This window comes from Mycotypha africana (genome assembly GCF_025528875.1).
Source record: "Mycotypha africana strain NRRL 2978 chromosome Unknown BDF20scaffold_26, whole genome shotgun sequence".
NCBI classification, from domain to species: domain Eukaryota; kingdom Fungi; phylum Mucoromycota; class Mucoromycetes; order Mucorales; family Mycotyphaceae; genus Mycotypha; species Mycotypha africana.
Window position 1 is genome coordinate 1 of NW_026515750.1, and position 20,688 is coordinate 20,688.

At 37.5% G+C, this 20,688-nt stretch overlaps 3 protein-coding genes across 3 annotated transcripts; 1 reads left to right on the forward strand and 2 right to left on the reverse strand.

The window, feature by feature from the left end:
- Nucleotides 1-5,230: 5,230 nt before the first annotated feature.
- Nucleotides 5,231-5,805, reverse strand: BDF20DRAFT_903667 (uncharacterized protein; the record flags this gene model as incomplete). The annotated part of the gene is made up of 3 exons (XM_053082936.1): nt 5,231-5,365; nt 5,459-5,690; nt 5,723-5,805. 3 exons carry the CDS (start codon nt 5,803-5,805, stop codon nt 5,231-5,233), a joined length of 450 nt encoding a protein of 149 aa, XP_052930553.1.
- Nucleotides 5,806-6,000: 195 nt separating this feature from the next.
- On the reverse strand, nt 6,001-7,434 carry BDF20DRAFT_830676 (uncharacterized protein; the record flags this gene model as incomplete). Its single annotated transcript, XM_053078390.1, has 3 exons — nt 6,001-6,814; nt 6,993-7,149; nt 7,242-7,434. Coding segments are annotated over 3 exons (1,164 nt in total), but the record flags the coding sequence as incomplete, so codon positions are not given.
- A 7,649-nt stretch (nt 7,435-15,083) lies between these two features.
- Nucleotides 15,084-15,418, forward strand: BDF20DRAFT_903675 (uncharacterized protein; the record flags this gene model as incomplete). Its single annotated transcript, XM_053082937.1, has 1 exon — nt 15,084-15,418. Exon 1 carries the CDS (start codon nt 15,178-15,180, stop codon nt 15,415-15,417), a length of 240 nt encoding a protein of 79 aa, XP_052930555.1. The 5' UTR covers nt 15,084-15,177.
- Nucleotides 15,419-20,688: the final 5,270 nt, after the last annotated feature.

Consider the following 20,688-nt stretch of genomic DNA (forward strand, 5'->3'; position numbering starts at 1 on the left):
ACAGTTGGTGGAAAAATGGTCCGGATGTTTTACAACTTTTACGTTTTTTAGGTGTTACTTGATGAATTCTGGGTCAATTAACGTGAAATAAAAAATAATAGAGAGAAAAAACTCTGTTTTAATATGTGTAAAAGTTTCAAAGAATTTTATTGGATATCGGTGTATTAAAATTATTTCAAAAATAGTATGTTCATCCGGACCATTTTTCAGGTACCATAACATTATACTTTAATACTTTGTATATCCACCTTTTGCCTTGATAACTGCTTTGATTCTTGCTGGCATGCTATCTATATACTTCTGACAGTCTTCCTTAGTGAAGGTAGCCCACTGCTCCTCGACTCTTTGCCACAAATCATGCACACCTTTTGCTTTGGTTGGGTAGGCACTAAGCTTCAACTTTAAGTGATGCCAGACATGTTCAATTGGGTTTAGGTCAGGACTTTGTGGTGGCCAACTATATGTCCAATCAGCATCAAACTTGTTGTCCTAAAACCACTGCTTTGTAACCTTGGCAGTATGCTTCGGATCCTTGTCTTGTTGAAAATAGATATCCTCAGGGCTGTAACCATACCATTCTAAAGTATCCTTGAGAGTGGTTTCCAGGATGTGAATGTAGTCCTCCTTCTTCATGGTACCATCAAAAATCTGACAAGCATAACCAGGACCATCGTACGTTATGCAACCCCACATCATAATACTCCCATTACCATGCTTAACAGTTAAATCAAGATGATGAAATTGAAGTTCATCATCTGGCCGTTTCCAGTAATACCTTACACCATCCGAGCCCCAAACGTTAATTTTTGTTTCATCAGAGAATACCATACGTCTCCAATCGTCAGAGGTCCAAAACTAATGGGCTTTTGCCCAAGCGAGACGCTGTTTCTTATGCTGAGGCTTCAGAAATGGCTTCTTCTTCTTAATGCCCGATTGAAAGTTCATCATCTTTAGGATTTTAAGGCATGCAGAGTAACCAATGTTGTATCCAACACCTTCCAGATACTTATGAACGTCCTTGGCAGTTCTAAACTTACCCAAAACCAGCTGCTTGCGGATGTAACTACGTGCAGTAGTGCTTATAATAGGCTTGCGACCAGGTGCACCACAAGTCAAATCGGGAAAAAACCTCCTTTTATAGTCGCCAATGGTGCTTTTTTTTAGACCTGGAACACGTTTCATGATGGTAGAGTACGAGTGACCAGCCTGCAGTAACGACTTGATGTTATTTTGGACGTCTAGAGGTAATGTTCGAACCATGGTTGTTAGGTGAGATGTAAAAAAAGAATGTAGATGAAAGGTGGAACCAGAACTGAAAAAGTGAGTTCTTTTATATTATTGTAGGTGTAACAAAGATAGATACAACTCATTATTACAGATTATGACTCACTCTGACCCATTTAGAAGTAGTAACACAAGTCTTTTTAACGAGATTAGCAAAATTATACCTACCCTGAAAAATGGTCCGGATGGATACCTTCGCTGGGAAATGATTTTGAGGAACCGATATCCAGTAAAATTCCTTCAACTTCTTACACATAATAAAACAACGTTTTTTCTCTCTATCGTTTTTTATTTCACGTTAATTGACCCAGAATTCATCAAGTAACACCTAAAAAACGTAAAAGTTGTAAAACATCCGGACCATTTTTCCACCAACTGTATAGTTTACTTATTTTGCTATAATACGTTACTATATGACATGGGATATATAGTAGAATTAACATATGGACATGCAGGATATATTGATTCAACACCAAGGTATAATAGGTTATAAGTACTATTCTCTGCCTTCGGCATAAAGAATGATTACAAGATAATAGGTTGTGGTCATCCTTTACAATAACTGTTCACTCAACTCAAACACCACGCACGAATACTATTTTCCTAATTAATTCTATTTTCCTGCAAGCAGTGCTACATAATGGTTAGCACGGGAAAATAGGTTAGTTGCATGATCACTAGATCAAGCCATGGATACGTTTACAAGTCCACCCGCTCCGGGTAGATGCGTAATCTCCTCAAGGGAATTCTATTCTTTTACGGTTCAGAAGACGTACGTCTTCTTTGAGTAGAATAACTCAGCTGTCAGTTTCTAGGTTCCGCAATATGAAGAAATTTAAATTTTTGCAGTAGATATTTTTCTTCTCTTTGAACTTAACTTGATTCAAAATAAAGACCTACTAGTTTGATCTCGTTAACTTTTTACTGTTTTAATTAAGTGATATTTAACTCTACAAGTCGTCAAATACCACAGTAATGACGAGTGTAGCCAAGACCAAAAACGGGACTAGTTGGTCAACCATTGTGATTAATAGCCTGAAGACTAAAGTTCCTCGCCCTCGCATTAGATACGATATCCAGGGCAACAGAGAATCTTACACTGTGGAGACACTTTTTGAAGAAGGCGAAGTGGCCGTGTCGTATTTGAGGCACGATGGCAATATTATATGAGTAAATTACTCAAAACGTCTAACGAAATAATAAAACTTGATCTCAGATATGAGTACTGCTCATATCTTCGTTCCCGTTTGGTAAGCGGTGTGTTCGATTGCATACATTTGAACCTTAGATCAAATGTATAACAAATAAAGATAAGATAAGATAAGAAAAGAATATGGATTAAGGATAATTCTTATGTGAGATTAGCTACCTCACATAAGACTTGAACAGGTTATCTTTATGAAATATATTTTACTTAGGTTATCTATGGCTATATGACATTCAGGTATATAGCAGGATTGGTATATGTACTCGTAGGATATATTGATTCAACAACCAAAACATAGTAGGTCACGGTACTGCTCCCTGTTCTGGAAATAAAGTATGGTTGGAGATAAAAAAGGCTCAATCACTCTTTATTAACACAATAACTGTTCACGCAATCAAAAGAACACCACGCACGAATATCTCTTCCTAGCCAACATCTATAATCATTCCCACAGTATCTGAGCTACACAACTGGTGGCCGATAGATATTGGATTATAGATGTAGCTGCATGATCACCCTGGATCTGCCAGGATAGCACATTACAAATCAATCCCTCTGGGATGGACGAGTAATTATCCACCTAAAGGGAAGACCTATTCTTTTACGGAAACCTCTGATTCACTGAGTATTATTTGACCATAATACATCAGTGTCAGCTATAGATCCCGATACAGTCATTTCGTAGACAGCAAACACAATAAGTCTTTATTAATAGCAGTAATTTTAGTTTTCTTTTCTTTTTCTGGAGTTTGTTTTTGGAAAGAGAAATAAAGACGGTGGTTTGATTTCGTTAAGCTTTCGTGTTTATTTTCTCTTGTGTTATTCTTTACCTTTTACTTCATAATTAAAACTAGCGAATACCACAGGCCGAATACCTCCGGTCCCAACGCGTGCATGTGTAAATCTTATCAATTAGGATTATAGTGGACTAAGTTAAGTAGCGAGACTATAAAAAGATATTGAATTGTCTTTATTTCGAGTTAACATTTGGGTCTCTTTTATATCTTTTGGAATAAGTAATCTGTTTTTGGGAAAGGCATGTCTGAGACCTTGTAAATAATTATAGGCGAATAGTAAAATACATGTAATGTTGTTTAGGTGAATAATTACATATATTTGGCCTAGGTGATTATGGAGGACATCACAGCATGCCATAGTCAACACGGCTATCCAGCCAGGTGCTGTCATTTTCTCTGTCCCGAGCCGTTACTTCCGCCACCAGTCAGAGGCCTTTAGATGTGTAGTGGACCAGATTGGCCCTGTCGTGGGCAATTATTTCAATCCAATTTCCCTCCGCGGGCAACGTACTCGTGGAGATTTGATTTTTATACCAAATTTAAGGATGACGCGCATACAAAGCAGGCGCTTGAATCTGGATTCACCCATGAGGGTGTTCAATATACGTATATCACTTGCTACTGCTAACACCAGTCCAATGACACACGGTACCACTTCCACACCATTAAATATCTTATATGACAATGGAAATCATATTATTACATGGTCACACATTTTCGATGTTACAGTGACTCACAAAACTGTTCACATGTTTGGTACTTTCACACATTTTGACTCATATCTTTGGAAGTTTTTGCGTAATCGGGATGAAACTTGGGTCAAACGAAAGCCCAAGTCTTGTAAAAAGTTATGTTAGAATATCAAAGTCATATGCCTTTTTCTTCTGGCGGAAGTTCAATTTGAAAAATGCATATCCATTTGAACAGTTTTGTGAGCTAACAAAATTCCGTGGGTAACTTATGTAAACCACAATTTGTCACGAGTTTTTTTGACGTATTCTATTACGATGGAATTGCCAAGACTTAAGAAAGTCTTTGTACATTAATTAAACCAATTTATACCGATAAAATTCCAATATCACAAACGATACCATCCAGAATGCAAAAACTTAGCAATGATCAGTACAACTCAATTGTCTCGCTCCTCAAGGGCGGTGTAAGTGTTAGAAACATAGCCAAACGGGTTGGTGTTAGTATTGGGAAGGTCTCTCACACCGATTAACTGAGAGCAGTGTACTATTCATGGTAGCAAAAAAAAGATATATGAGAGTCATGCTAGCATGAAATTTGCGTGGTAGAATGCAAAATGCTCGCAAATTCATCACGCATTTTGCGTGCCACCACAGAGTAAAGCTGGTATAGTCGATGCTACCATGCAGGTTGCGTGCTACCATGAATAGTGCACGGGCGTAGACTTTAATCATTTGAGATTTCCGCTCATATTCTGGACTTAATCTTACAAAAAGAAGAAGTTGTGCCACCAACTCTCATAAATGAAACTACAATTGGCGCTTCCCTTTTAAGAGTTTCCGCTTATGCTTGTTTCTTTCTTTTTTAACTATTTCCGCCTACTAAAAGAAAACATAACGAGATGTTGACAATGGCAACAGGAATGTTCCTATTCGCGCAATGTCTTTCACAATTATTAGCGACATTACCAGTTCATCTTGCGAAAGGAAAAGTGTAAAAGTGTAAGTATATAGAGAGCGTAGAATGCGAATGCACACGCATTCAATGGTAGCGGTGAACAGCAAGCAACTTTGTTTTTGTCTGAATGTTTGGACGAGATGTCGACATGAGCTCAGCATGGATCTCGAAATCGCAAAGTAAGCGAAATGAGAATCGTTAAAGGAAAAAAAAGCCAGTTGTAGTAAATATAAGTGGATAGTATATATAATATTATTTATTAATATTAGGTGGATATAATAAGTGATATGGTAAATTATGAAGGCAAGAAGAGATTAGAGACCTTGCCTGGATTTTTCAACAACTTCTCAGACAGGGCATCGCCAGGTGTCACAACGTATTTGAAGGATGAAACAAAGCACGCTTCAACATCGTCATCATCATTAGCAGGCTTTAAAACAGAAACGAGACCGACAGGACAGACAACATCATTACAATCGATACGTTGTAATCGATTGGTTACTGACGTACCAAGTGACTTTACTCGTGGAATGTAATTATTTGTAGGAGATAGGGAACCTTCCAGCAATTCACCAAGGATGTAAAAGCTTTCTGGTCTATCGTCAATCTTGAAATTAAAAAAGATCAAGACTTTAATAACATACCAACATTCTTGCGATTTGGAAATACGACTATTATCGACAAATTGCGATGAAGGCATAATTAATACTAAAAAAACGCATATACTGTAAATGTGAATAGACAATGCACATACCCTCGGTGATATACATTATGGGCATATCGAAACAACACATGGTAGCCACTTCTGCTGATATTTTTGTTTTTTTGTCGGTAAAATTCTGATTGATAAACAACATAATCCTTCCACATTCTTCCGGAACACTTGATGGGATATAACAGCTCAGCGGAAGAGAACGCTGTATTTGATTGAGTCTGGCATTTGATGCGACCAATATAATGAAGCAAGGATATGGCAAGTGTACAAATGTTGAGGGCGCTGTTGATGTGCAACTTTGTTTGCCTGCTTGTACTGCCTAGAACAATGTCAAAAGCCTGGAATGGCGACTAGAGTTGTGGCTTTGTTTCGTCCAGTGAGGGATAGTCGCGAAAGCTTTGTGGATCGGACTGTGTGGCAAAAGGAGCATCAAAATCAATGATACCGGAACTTTGAAGGAAAGAGAGCATGTTCTCGATTTCGATAATATTGCCAGCGTTTTCACCTGCATAACGAGCTGCATTCATTACTCGTTTCAGCGCACCAATCTTTCGCTCCATGGCTCTTGTACTATAGGCCTTTAAACTACCTTGTGCTTTTATGAATTCAGGAATATGGGAAAGCATATGGAGGTTGATGCGGAATAACGTTTTTGAGATCCGCCGCTGTAACAAGCATGCATCAAGAAAGCGGAAAAAGGCTTCGATATTATTACGGATGGTGGTAAGCTGTTCTTCTGATATGGTCCACTGAGTCGCCAATTTGACAGCATGACAAAGCTTATTAAGTGCTGTTGCTGCATCTACATCCATGAATGCTGGCGTTATCAACGTTGGTACAATATTAATCAGCCAATTTATCCAGTCGGTACTACGATATTGACCTTTCAGTCTATCGCAGATGTTGATACCCTTCCATGATGCATGGAATTGAGGGGGGATTTCAGCTCTCGACATATCAGTAGCTTGCTTTATAAGAGGGCCATAGCTTCGACATTTTAAAAGGAAAGGATAGGTGTCGGCATTTCCATTATACTTGTACTTCGAATTGAATGGAGGGGATACAACTTCATTGATTAGTCGAGCAACGTTTGTAAACAAGTGGAATTCGTCCATCAGCTGAAAGTGAACATTAAAGGTGCAAAGATCGCCAAACATATTACAACTATGGATTCCCCAATTGCAACTCTCCTTGGATGTCTATCAACAATTAAAAGACTTTAAAATGAGTATTTTGTACAAAAAAAAAGCTACTATCAAGCATCTAAGGGCTTACATCGTTCACTTCTTCTGCCAATAGATTAGCTATCGTGCGTAGCTCCTGGTGTCTTAACGGAAAATACATAGTGGATTTCGGCTTTCCTTCGTCTTCAGCATGCTGTCCTTCAGCTAGACAATATGAAATGATTTGAAAAGTTTTGTTAGCGACGGAACGTGTAGCAAAATCTGACGTGTGTATCTTACTTTTGCACCACTTGCAACCGTATAAACCTTGATGACCTATTGTAAGTTCAGAAGGAAACAATAATGATTAGAGCAGTGCAACAGAGCTGAAACAGTTCGGAAAAATGTTAACATCGCTAAGACGTTACCCGAATGGTTCATCAACTTAGATGCTTCCATCAAGTCCGAAGCGACTCCGAGGCAGTACACATTAGCTTCAGTAATGTATTCACCGTTTCTGAAAACTCGCAGAGGTTTCTTTTCCAGCTCCTTTAGTTCATCACAAATCGGTTTAAGAAAGCTCTTGATATCTTTTGCGCGATTGCCGTATAAAACAGCCAAAGGAGTGACATTACGTTTGGTGAGTCTAAAATAAGAATATATAATGGTATTATTGTATTAGAAACTCTAAAGTGTATCCTGATAAAGTTGGCACGCCTAGGCTTCAAAGATAAACACAATACCTCTCAGTTGGTGGAAGATTTAGAACAACCGCGTTGATAAGCACCATGGCTGTTGAGCTCGATTTTGATGTGAAGCCATCCATATTAATGACGATAAAGATGTCATACTTTTTCTTACCATAACCATGCGACTTTAAGAATTTCTGATACACCTCACCCGAGAATATATCACGATACACTCTGTCATTATCTTCGTTTTTCTGGAAGGCTTGTAGATTAAACTCTTCACTGCGATACTCCAATGCCTCACGCACTTCATCACACGCCAGCATTTGTGAAAACTTGTCTTTCAAGGACACCATTTTCAAACGTCTTTTTTACAGAACCCCGAGGCTTCTTACAAATCGGACACTTGTTTTTATCATAGTCCACAACAGCATCATACAAGTAGCAACCATTACTGCACATTTCAAACTCACGAGCGAAAGGAAGAGGTAGCTTTTCACGAATCAAGGCCAATGTAGCACGCAACGTCAGTATATCATAGTTGACATATCTTGATTGTACTATGAAAAGGCAAGGTGTTCGTTAGCGTATATTGTACTTCAAGCGGTAAGCAGCCTAGTCACTGTTGTATAATGGAATGGAATGCTGATGATTACTATTGTTTTCTGCCAAAACTCTTGCAATATAGCTGTTGATGACGGTAGTTAGCTCGTTACTGCTTTGAATGCTGATACCATTATCCTTGAAGATTTGAAAACATCTAATACTATGAATTTCGGACGTGGTGAATGGATTCCTTGGTATTTGCACTGAACGCTCAATATATAAAGCTGATGATGGAACAGTGGACTCATAATCTCTGGGAAGAGGCATCATCTGAACGGTGGTTACATCTTGGTGGGCATCCACAACTGCAGTTAAAAAGAATACGTTAAAAAAGAAAGGGTTAAGTATGCAAAGTGTCGGTCATCTATACTTTCAAACTGAGTGATCTCCTCACTTCAAGAATACTTACTCTCTATATCATCTATCTGGCCGTTGTAGCCTGCAAATACATCGTCATCTAAGTCATTAAACAATCCATCTTCAACACTTGCGTCCAACTCTTCATCAGTATCATCTTCAGTCTTATAGTAACCGGTAACTTCATCATCAAATTCCTTGAAACTGAAAGCGCTCTCATCGATATCTATTGGAACGGCGGAAACATCTTGCACTGCAGAAGAGATACGATTATTAGATCTGCTAATTCTCTTCTCTCCAGAAAAAACAGCCCAAGCGTCCTTCTTGAAAGAAATAGGAAGAGTACTGTGTCTACTACGGAAAACGCGTTTCTTGATATTTCTAGTGGTGTTTGACATAATGATAGACAGATCAAGATGGATTGGAAGGCAAAAAAAGTTAAAAATTTGACATGTGTACAAGAAACTCATTATATACATTTTGAAATTCGTACGTCTAGTTTCCTGTTTCTCCCGTTGCCAAGGTATAGCAATACTTGTGCTAGCTTGGTGCTTTTTGTTACTTCCGGTAAATTACGAAAGCTTCAAGGTGAAGGCAACTGTAATGCCCAACTGATCTGAGCTGCTATTGGATTTTGGATGTATAGGTATGGCAGCTTGTTTGTTTGGTTTTGTTTTTTTTTTTGCCTTTTTCGTTCTGAGAGCCCTTCCTGTATAATTCATTTTTTGTAACAGGTCAGACTGCCAAGCTGCTGGAACGTTAAACGGCACAGATCAAAGTTTTTTTTCCTAAACTGTAAACTGTAAACAAAACCTGTAAAGCTTCCGATCGGATTCAAAATCGTTTGTACCTGAAAAAATGGCGGGGAACAATATTAATAGTAAAAAGGTAAGATCATCCTTAAATTTCTTATTCTCTTTTGACGGTAGCAGTTGCTAAACATCTGCTGGAGGACTGTAACTTTGTTGCCGTCGGGGTTTTAAATCCAAAATAGGAAATGCTCTATTCTGGTCACGTGACAAGAGCTAATTGCGGAGCAATGGCATTATAGGGACACCGCTCTGATATGAAATATATAAAAATTCTAAGCTCAACGATACTAGTCTCGCGTCACAGAGCCAATCTATGTTGGAGAAACAGTCGTTCAAAAATTGACCAAAATATGGTATACGTAGTTTGAGTTTCCAAGTTTCTTATGATGAACATCTTTAGTGTAGTGGTTAATAACACTGCCAGCGTAGCTGGCGACCGGTGTTCGAGTTTCGCATAATTCTTTTATTTTTATTATTTTGCGTGAGACGTTTCTAGAGTATCCTTTTGTATTATTGTTTATACTAATGATATATGACCTCCAGCTGATCCAAAGCCTTTAAACGAGTATCTAATGACTTACTGATCATAAAATGTTTCATAATTATCGCAAATTATTGCAGCTAGCAAAGGAATATGATACAGTATAAAGATAAGCCATTATAAAATAAAAAATAATTTTGCAATTGTTTGAGCTCTACTCTAAATACTGTAATAACAAAAAAACATTGATGTTTGGTCGAGTTATATAAGTATCGTTGTTTTCCTTATTCAACTCTATTTGATTTGATTATATTTGTTATTTCTATAAATCTCTTCTTAAATCTTTTAGGGGGATTATTTAAACACTGGTTTTTTTTTTTTTTTGGCTCAACTTTCATTTTGTTTGATAATATGTTCTCGTTTTGTTGTTTTTCTTTGTTGTATTTGTGATACTAACATCGACTTTCTATCAACGACATCATATAATACATTTTGAATCTAATTACAATATAAACAAGAGCCGAGATGGTAACAAATTTAAAGGATTTTCTCTAAGTTTCTTGTGTACTTGTGTTCTGATCTGTCGCATTTCTTATACCAGAGTAAACGAATATTTGTTTATAAATACAGATTTATCACTAGTTTATCGTTTACGTTTATGTAAGCTAATATGAATACACTTTGAATTCACATTTCAATGAAGTTCAATTTTATTTTGTGTCTGGTTACTTGAACAGCTGCTATTACTATCCTATTGTCAGGTAAGACAATAATGATTTATAAAGATTCTTGTTTATCAGACGTTATTACTACTGCTTCAACTCTTTCTTCAATTTCAAACTTCTTCTGAATAATCAATATCCGTTTTTTTCTTTTTCTTTTTTCTTTTCGAAGGAACCCTTAAAGCTATCAAAGAGCGCTATTGATAACAATTGTCCGCGCATTGAGCTAATGGCAAAGTGGGGATACACTTATAAAAATAAAAAGCTTATTGATGTTAGACAAAAGATGATTTCTTGCACATAACAGAGTTAGATCATTTTTATACGATGCATGGTTTTTAAATTCCATCACCGCTTAAAAATTTGTAAATTGCTGTGATCATTTTTCGTCTAACAACGCTTAACATTTAAAAAAAAAATCCCCTGGCAGGATTCGAACCTGCGTCAAAAGTAACGTAAGTAGCAAAAATACCACTACACTAAAAGCAAGCACCAAAACAGCAAAATATTATTTAGTTACTTATGTACTTGTATCATTTTTTGTGACTTTGAACAACGATTTCTCCAACATAGGTTGGTCCTATGACGCGAGACTAGTATGGTTGAGCTTAGAATTTTTATATCTTTCATATCAGAGCGGTGTCCCTATAATGCCATTTGGCCGCTAATTGCGATAGCCTATCAGGTTGGTTAGAAATTAATCATGATGATGATTCGAAATAGTGGTGTGGTTAAGGCTCTGAGCTCCCACGCTGCAGGTCGCGGGTTCGAATCCTGATGCTGTTCTTTTTTTTATGTATCGGTATTATCGTGAGACGTTTCTATATACTGTGCAGCTTTCGTAAAGGATAACTAGTAACGCTATGTAAGCCACTGAAAAAGTTTTTTTTTCTTTTCAATTGAACTTTTTTTTTGTTTTCTCTTCCTTTTCCAACTTTTATCACATTTTTACGATAACTAACATACTTTTAACTATACAAACAACCATTTCTGCGATGTCCAACTTTGTTTTTGATTTGAATATGTCACCTGTCGATGAACAACAGTATATTTTGTCACAAAATAATCGTCAAGAACAAAGAAATGTCATTGAAATTTCATCTGATGAGGAAGAAACAGTTAACCAAGAAAATGAAAATCATTTAGAACAAAGTGAAAACGAAGGTTGTATATAGTCAACAACGCTCAATATGACAAAAACAATCGTTTTTACATTGATTCATGGTATTAACAGTCCAATAATAACGGCTTAGTAGCAACAGAAGACGAGCAACATACCTCTGAACAAGAAAATGATACGAATCTCAGTGACTTGAACAGTTATTGGTCTAAACATATTGTCAACCCTCTTCCTTCGTCAAGAAAGTTTCATAGGGATATTATTCCTACAGAAGAAGCATGCAATGAGTAAGTTATAGACAGAATAAGTGTGTAATAGGCTATCTATTGATCTTTTCTTTTGTTAGGTTGTTGAGATCAAATGGCATTTTCTATGGGCCAGAACAAGAGATGATCCGTTGCTCCGGTGGCTCTGCCATGCGTTATTATGAGCACCAACAACGTTGGAGATGCCATGGTGTCCTTAAAGAAGATGGCACCAGATGTTGTAATGGCTCTTCACGAACTATCCGAGTGGATTCGTTTTTTTACAATCGCAATATTGAAAATTCGATCACGATGACGATATTATTCTACTGGGCTCATAACGTTGACCGGATGCATATAGCCAGTCTGGCTGAAGTATCTCCTGCGACGGTAAGAGCAGTAATAAATGACTGGTACCAGCTTTTGCAGGAGGATATCAAACTCGATGATTGCAAAGTTGGTGGATATGATTCTCATGGCAACCGGATAATTGTCGAAATTGATGAAAGCAAGTTTGGCAAGGTGAAATATTGGAGAGGTCATCGCGTTGAAGGCGTTTGAGTCGTTGGAGGAGTGGAAAGAACTGAAGAAAGGAAGTGTTTCCTTATTGTCGTTGAGAACAGAAACGAAGTAACCCTCTCCAGTATCATCGAACGTTTCGTCAAACCAGGCTCGCTAGTATATACTGATTGCTGGAGTGCATATCAGAATATGGTGAATCTTGGAATGGACTTGGAACATCGCACGGTGAACCATTCTGTCACTTTTCGTGATGGTGATGTCTGTACTAACACGATTGAAGGTATGTAATATATCAGGTTCAACTATATTCATCAATTAATAACCGCTTTTTTTTACGTTAGGAACGTGGGCAGACATCAAAATCAACGTGGCTGCCAAATTAAGAACGAAGAAAATGATGCCATGGATGCTTATCGAGTTCATCTGGCGTAGAAAGCACCATGGCGACATTTGGAAAGGTATTCTGACCACCCTAAGGGACGTTAGCTTCAACCGCAGCCAAAGAAATCCTGCTTGGTTTACTGAAGTCGAACCGTCAGCTTGAAAAAATTAAATAAAATTGATTCATTATATATAACTTAACTCTATTCATATGTACCTACTTTAAATAAATATCTAAAATTTAAAACACAAAGTAGGTATTTGATAAATAGTAGAAACGTCTCACGAAAATAATCTAGGAAAAAAAAGGAGCACACAAGGATTTGAACCTGCGATCTGCAGTATGGTAGCGCAGACCCTTAACCTCACCGCTATTTCGAATCATCATCTGCTTAATTTCTAATCAACCTGATAGGCCGTTGCAATGATCTCTTATCACGTGACCAAAATGGAATATTCGAGAACATTTCCTATTTTGGATTTTAAATCCCGACGGCAGTAAAGTTACAATAAGCCATAGTGGAATTAAGAAAGTAGTAGTGACAACCGAGTAATATTGTTCCTGTTAATGAATTGTACAACGCCACTGAGATATATCTAGATTACCAGTAAGGTTGAAGTGTGCCTGATGAAATCTTATTTGTCCCAGTGTGCCTGGAATCTTATTTGTTCCAGTACACTATAACTGGTAAAGGCAGTAAATCTGGATTGTTTCTCAGATTGTTATATGAATTAGAGGTCAGAACGTGACATTACCCCCTTCCAGGTTGGAGCTATGCTTTCTAGAAGGTAAAGTAGTTCTGGAGTAGCGTTGGAGGAACGAGCCGAGTGTAGAACTTGCGAATGAAGAAGTGAACGTATGAGTGACTGTCATATTAATCGGGCTTTAAGTATTGATTTGGTAAACAACTTGAAAGTTTTTTGCTTTTTTTGTTTATCATACTGTTCGTAGCGCGCGATGTTACAGTTAGTGGAAAAATGGTTCGGATGTTTTTCGATTTTACACTAAATCAACCATTACTCGATGAGTTGTCATTCAAATAAACCGAGGAAATACTCAGCAGATAGCTAAAATTGTGCTTTATCATCTGTTAGGTTTATAAGTTATATGATTTGATATCGGAGCTACAATGGTGAAATTAAATTGATAGGTCTATCCGAACCATTTTTCCACCTCATCTAATTTTATGCAATCTCATCGGAATAACAAACTTAGCGACGCTAAATGATTCAAGATGACTCACAATGCGTAATGATGACATTTCGCAACTCCGCAGGTCATAAAAAAGTATAAATATACGACAGTTTGTCTCCTTTTTCGACCTTATCCTTCTCTCTTTAAAATAACTCTTTATTATCTCCAAAATGCCTCGCGCCCTTCCCATAGACACCCAAAACAATATCAAATCCATGTTGCAAGCTGGTTATTCGTATTCTGCCATCATGCAACGTATTCCTGGAGTCAAGAAAACCACAATTGCTGACTATAAAAGGAAGTTTTTCCCTGATGTCGTAGGCGGCGCACCTGGTCGCAAGTCTGTTATCAGTGCTACAACCCGTAGCTACATTCGGAAGCAGCTTGTTTTGGGTAATATAAGGACTGGTAAGGATGTACATAGGTACTTGGTTGGTGTTGGGCATGATATTGGCTATTCTGCATGTTTAAAAGTGATGAAATCCATGGACTTTCAGTCGGCAAAGAAAAAAAAGAAGCCTTTCCTTAAGGCTCAGCATAAGAAACAGCGTTTAGCTTGGGCCAAAGCTCATCAGTATTGGACTACGGATGATTGGAGACGTATGATATTCTCAGACGAAACAAAAATCAACGTTTGGGGCTCTGATGGCGTAAAGTACTATTGGAAAAGGCCAGATGATGAGTTGCAGTTCCATCACCTTGACCTCACTGTTAAGCACGGTAATGGAAGTGTCATGATGTGGGGCTGTATTACTTACGATGGACCTGGTTATGCATGTCAAATCTATGATGGAACAATGAAAAAGGAAGACTACATCCATATCTTGGAAACTACTTTAAAGGACACCATGGAATGGTATGGATTCGACCCTGAAACCACTTACTTTCAGCAAGATAAGTGTTGTATCGATGAAGAGATCACTGCTGAATATTACATAATAAAACCGAAGTACGCTTCGTTATTGATAGTTATAATTAAATGGCAGGTTACTTCACGTACATGATCTATTGGTACTTCAGTCTAGAATTTACATTGTTGATTGAGGTGACTTATCCAGTTTCTATTAGCCTCTATAACTATTACCTTATAGAGTGAGAGGTCTTTATTTGCTATTCCGCAGACATTATTCTATTCCAGACTCCACCTATTAAAGGTCGTAGAGGAGGTACACTAGATTCGGTGATCACTTTATTGTAAATTTATAATCTTCATCACGATTATGGTAACTATTGAATGCCCATGTCGATTATATCCTCTTCTCTACTGGTTCCTATAATGGACGCTATTAGTATCATTCAAAACCAGTCTATATACCCAATCACTTGTTGTCCGATAGGGCAATCTTTATATTGCCCGCTACTACTAAGTCCGACCAGTCAGGGTCGAGTTACACATTTCTGTTGCTCTCTTTGGGTGTTCCTGTCGCTGGTGTTTATTGGTCCTTTCTCCTGGTTACAAGATCAGTTAACATAGTCCATGGTGAATAGGCCTGTATACCCACTCCGTAAAAGATATAAATACCAGTTGATTCTGTTCATCTAGACGAACTTCATCTTAATTTTAAGAAAGGAATAAACTTGAACCTTCCAGAGTTTTCACAGACTTGTCACTGTTTATTTCCTATTTTATTTATATTTTGATCTTACCGATCCAACATTTTTTTCTGTGAATTACAATTTTTACTATGAACTCTCCAAGCTCTAATAATAATACTGCTGCTGCTGTCGGTGCTGGTCCTTCTCCTACCCCTGTTGCTCCTTCAGTACAAAATGAAAATTCGGCAAACTCGTCCTCTGCTGGCTCCACCAAGGAAGATCTTTTTGGCTCGTCATCGCTTTCTCCCATGGCAGCTCCTCCTACCGCTGACTCGCCCATGTCTTTTTTCCTTGATGATGCAGAGTCATTTCTGCAGACTACTGCTACCGCCCTTCCCATTCCTGCTGTTGGAGATGAGGCAGGTGATAAATCCTTTGATGAAGTTTCCGCTTCCGCCTTGAAGTTTTTCAGGAGTGAGATGACGAGATATTTACAAGAGATGATCAATGCCCGCTTAGCAAACAATAATGTTGCATATGATGAGGCGATGCAGAACCTTAACAGAACTAAACATGCCATGAATACTACTAAAGAACTTTCTGATGTGATGAAACGCTCTAAATCTAGAAGCAGTGATGAATCAAATACTCGCACACTTGGCCTGACCCTGAATCGTCGTGATTTGCCAAAATTCCAATTAAATTCTGCCATCATAAAACCATTTCCCAATGAAGAATCATTTGAATCTGTGGATCATTTTTTGAAAACCTTTGAAAATGTTATTTTATCCTCCAATACACCTAACATCAACAAAATTTGGAAAAAGCTATTACCTCTCTGTCTCCCACCGGGTGATGATGTGTGGAATGAAAACACACTGATGAAATACGAATTGTGGGCCGAAGCTCGTGAAGCCTTCAAGAAGCACCATGGTTCCACTGTTGCTACTCGTCGTTTTGTAGAACAAGTCTTCACAATGAAAATGAATCATAAAGAAAGCATAGTAGAATATTCACGCAAATTTCTACAAACCATGTATAATGCTGGCATATCCAGGGAGGATCCTCGTGTGGCCGACCGATTTTTGGCATCTCTTATTCCACCAGTACAGACGGTGGTGCGTATGGCTGTGGCTAGCGCCAATCGAAGCTCTGGTAAAGAGCAGAGCTGGACCGTAGAAGCTTTGACTGAGATGGCTCGGGACATCCTGGGAGATGACAACTTTTCCTATAAATATGCTACATCGCTAATTCCCGGTCAATCCAGATATCAAGAAGACAATTATCAGAATCCTTATATGCGTTCGAACAAACCTCGCTCTTTAAAGAAGCTTGGTCATCATGACCTCCGATCATATAAAGATCGTCGATTCAATATCTTGAATTTCTACTGCAAAAGCCATGGTAAAAACTCTACGCACAATACAAAAGACTGTTTCACGTTGAAGAATAATAATGGCTCCACTGATAACAAGAAAAGTGATAAAAAGCCATTTGTAAAAGGTATATGTAAGCATTGCGATGATAAGTGGTATCCTGGACACAAATGTAACAAGGATGATCAGAAAATGAAGGCAATGTCACATACTATTCTCGCAGTAAATCCTTCAACAACCACTGCAATTAATGAAATGGAACGGGGCATTGAAAATATGGACACCGCAGTCATTCAATCCGAAGATGCGGACATGACAGACAAAGCTTTTGATTGTAAGTCGTCGTTATCTAAATCTGCCATTATATTTAAACCAATGGATAATAACCTAAACCTTCCTACTCCTATTAAAATAGAGGGTAAAATTCTTAAAGGCAAGATCGATACTGGAAGTACTGTTAGCTTCATAAATTTATCTACATATAATAATGATTTATCTTTAAATAAAATTGTTAAAATCAATGGTACTTATAACTCTTGAATGACAATAATTCAATTCCTCGTATTGGTAAAACTATTCCTTTAACTGTACAATACATTAATGGTATCCAATTTCAACACGAATTTGAAATTATAAAACTAAACAAAGATTTTGACTTTGATGTCCTTCTTGGCACTGATATACTGGTCAAACTAAATATAACATTACATGGAGTTGCTTATAAACTTGAGAGGAGTGAAGATTTTGATAACCTGAATCATGAAACGGCCATAAAACATGAGCCGGATGCATCCCCTGCTGGCACACCCGAGCAGATGCGAAAATTCATGGAGTACCTTGAACCTTCATTAAATGCCAACAAAGCTATCCCTGAAACATCTTCCTGTCCCTTGAGGGAATCAATTGTTTATTTGCCAACTACCCCTGGCGCCACGGCATACCGTCGTCAATATCCTATTCCACATGCTTTACGTCCTGTTATTGATGAACAAGTACAACTTTGGCTAAAAACTGGTACTATAGTAAAGTGCCGGAGGAATACTTCATTCAATAGTCCATTGCTGACTGTTCCGAAGAAATCAAAAACTGGTGAAATTACTGGTTATCGTGTTTGCCTAGATGTACGTCTCTTGAATCGTATTTTACCTCCCACGTTTAATTATCCTGTCCCATTAGTTGGAGATATATTTCGTAATCTGGCCTATAAAAAATACTTCACTACAATTGATTTGACTAGTGCCTATCATCGTTTTGAAGTAGCTAAAGAAGACCAACATAAGTTGTCCTTTACACATCTGGACGGCAACCAGTATATGTTTATTAAGGCCTGTTTCGGCTTAAAGTTTTTAACCTCTCAATTTCAGAAGGTTCTGGCTGGTTTGTTTGAAGACATGCCTTATGTACAGAACTTTGTTGACGATTGTGTTGTTGCAAGCACTTCGCTAGAGCAACATGTAACAGACGTTAAAAACGTCATCGACAGATTAACATCTGCCAATCTGATTATCAACATTGATAAATGTAGTTTTTTCCAACACTCTGTTCGACTTTTGGGTCATGTCGTTGATGCAACTGGCACTCATGTTGACGATAATAAGATCACCAACGTTCAAACATGGCCCAGACCTAAGACTGGTCGACAAATTCAGTCATTTTTAGGACTGGTCAATTACTTTCGTGCTTATATACCAATGATCTCTGATGTGAGCAAACCACTTACTCGGCTTAGTCATAAAGGCAACATTGAAAAGCTTTGGGACTCTACCCAAGAGAAAGCATTTAATTCTATTAAAGCCATCCTAAAGTCGCGTGTTGTTTTACATCATCCGAGAATGTCTAAACCCTTCTTTGTTGCAACTGATGCTTCACAGTACGGTGTTTCTGCTGTACTCTTCCAAAAAGATGATAAAGACCGTGATTTGTATATCAATTTTGTGTCTCAATCATTACAACCCTCCCAATGTAATTGGAGTACAACTAGAAGAGAATTATATGCGGTTATTTTCGCTTTAAAGAAATTCCGTGAATATCTCTTTGGCCGTCAATTCACCTTATACACGGACCATAAAAGTCTTACCTATCTCCACACCCAGAAAATTCTTAATCCAATGTTACTTGGATGGATTGAAACATTAATGGAATACGACTTTTCTGTTGTTCATATTCCTGGTTTTATGAATCGTTTGGCTGACCTTTTAAGCCGCTTGTATCCACCTCTTTCAGAGAGTGAACGCAAGCTGGGGGAGAATAGGGTTCTACAGAAAACATTAGTAAAGCGTAAAAAGTATAATGAAGATAAAAAATTGAACGTATTAGCTACCAAATTAGTAGAGAACAAAAGCATACCTGTAGAATATATAACTCCACCTGAGGAGGAGAGAAAACAATTATTGATTGACATGCATAATCTCGGACATGCCTCACATGTTGCAATGGTGAGAGACTTACATGACCAACAACTACATTGGAATAATATTTATGAAGATGCTAAAACTGTATGTGAAGCCTGTACACAATGTCAAAAGCACAATATTGTTCGTCGAGGATATCATCCCATAACGAACATTGTCAGTGCAAGACCTTTTGACCATATCAGTATGGATCTTGTAGGTCCCTTCAATCAAAGCTCTGATGGCTATCTCTATATTCTAATTGTTGTATGCATGTGTACAAAGTATGTAATTGTTCGCCCATTGAAGAATAAGCATTCAGATACAGTTGCCAAAACCTGTGTAAAAATATTTGCTGATTATGGTTTACCAAGAATAATTAGTTCTGATAATGGTACAGAATTTAAGAACAAGTTAATGAATGAAATATGTCATCATTTACACATCAAAAAGAATTACAATACAGCTATGTATGCTCAATCTAATGGTCATGTTGAAGCATACTGTAAAATCATTCAAAACACTTTGAGAAAAATGATTGATGGTAATTCTCGTGATTGGGATTTATATTTACCATTAGTACAGCTTTGCGCTAATAGACAAATTAAAAAGAAATCAATGAGTGCTCCTTTCTCATTGATGTTTGCTCGAAGAGTTAACCTACCTGATAACTACGCTGATGAGGATAGATACCCTGTCCTCCAAGAAACTACTACAATTAAAGAACTTGAAGATCAAATTGAAAAAATGGAAAAAATTGTTTTTCCCGCTATAGTTGAACGTACAAAGCAGTTGAATGAAAAGATCAATGAATATTACAATTCAAGCCATAAAATAGTGGATATTCCTGCTGGTACTCATGTTATGATCAGATTGCCTCAACGTAGTAACAAGCTTTCTGCACTGTATGATGGTCCATACACTGTCGTTAGAAAGAATAAAGGTGGTTCTTACATATTAAAAACACCTGAGACTAATGAACTGTTACCAAGAAACTATGTTCCTTCAGAATTAAAAATTGTAAACATTGATGAAGGTGCCGTTGATGAATATTATGAAATTGAAGATATCTTGGAACATCGTGGTCCAAAGGGTAAACGTGAGTTCTTAGTGAAATGGAAAGGTTATACAAATGAACATAATACGTGGGTCAAAGCAAGCGATTTCTCTAGCACAGAACCGATTGATAAATACTGGCAAAAGCATGACCTGCAACAAGAAGAACAAGAACAGAATACAAAACAAAGAAATAGTAAACGAAAGAGAAATGTTACAGTAGTAATGCGACAACGCAATAAGCGTAAATCAAATTAAGAGAAGAAAAAGAAAGATGCTTACATGGTAAATGCCTTAGGCAGTTACCAAATGTTAGGTTACATATTTTAATTTCTGGCAAAAAATGAAGAGATGATCTATGAAACAATTTACGGATTTAATCTCACA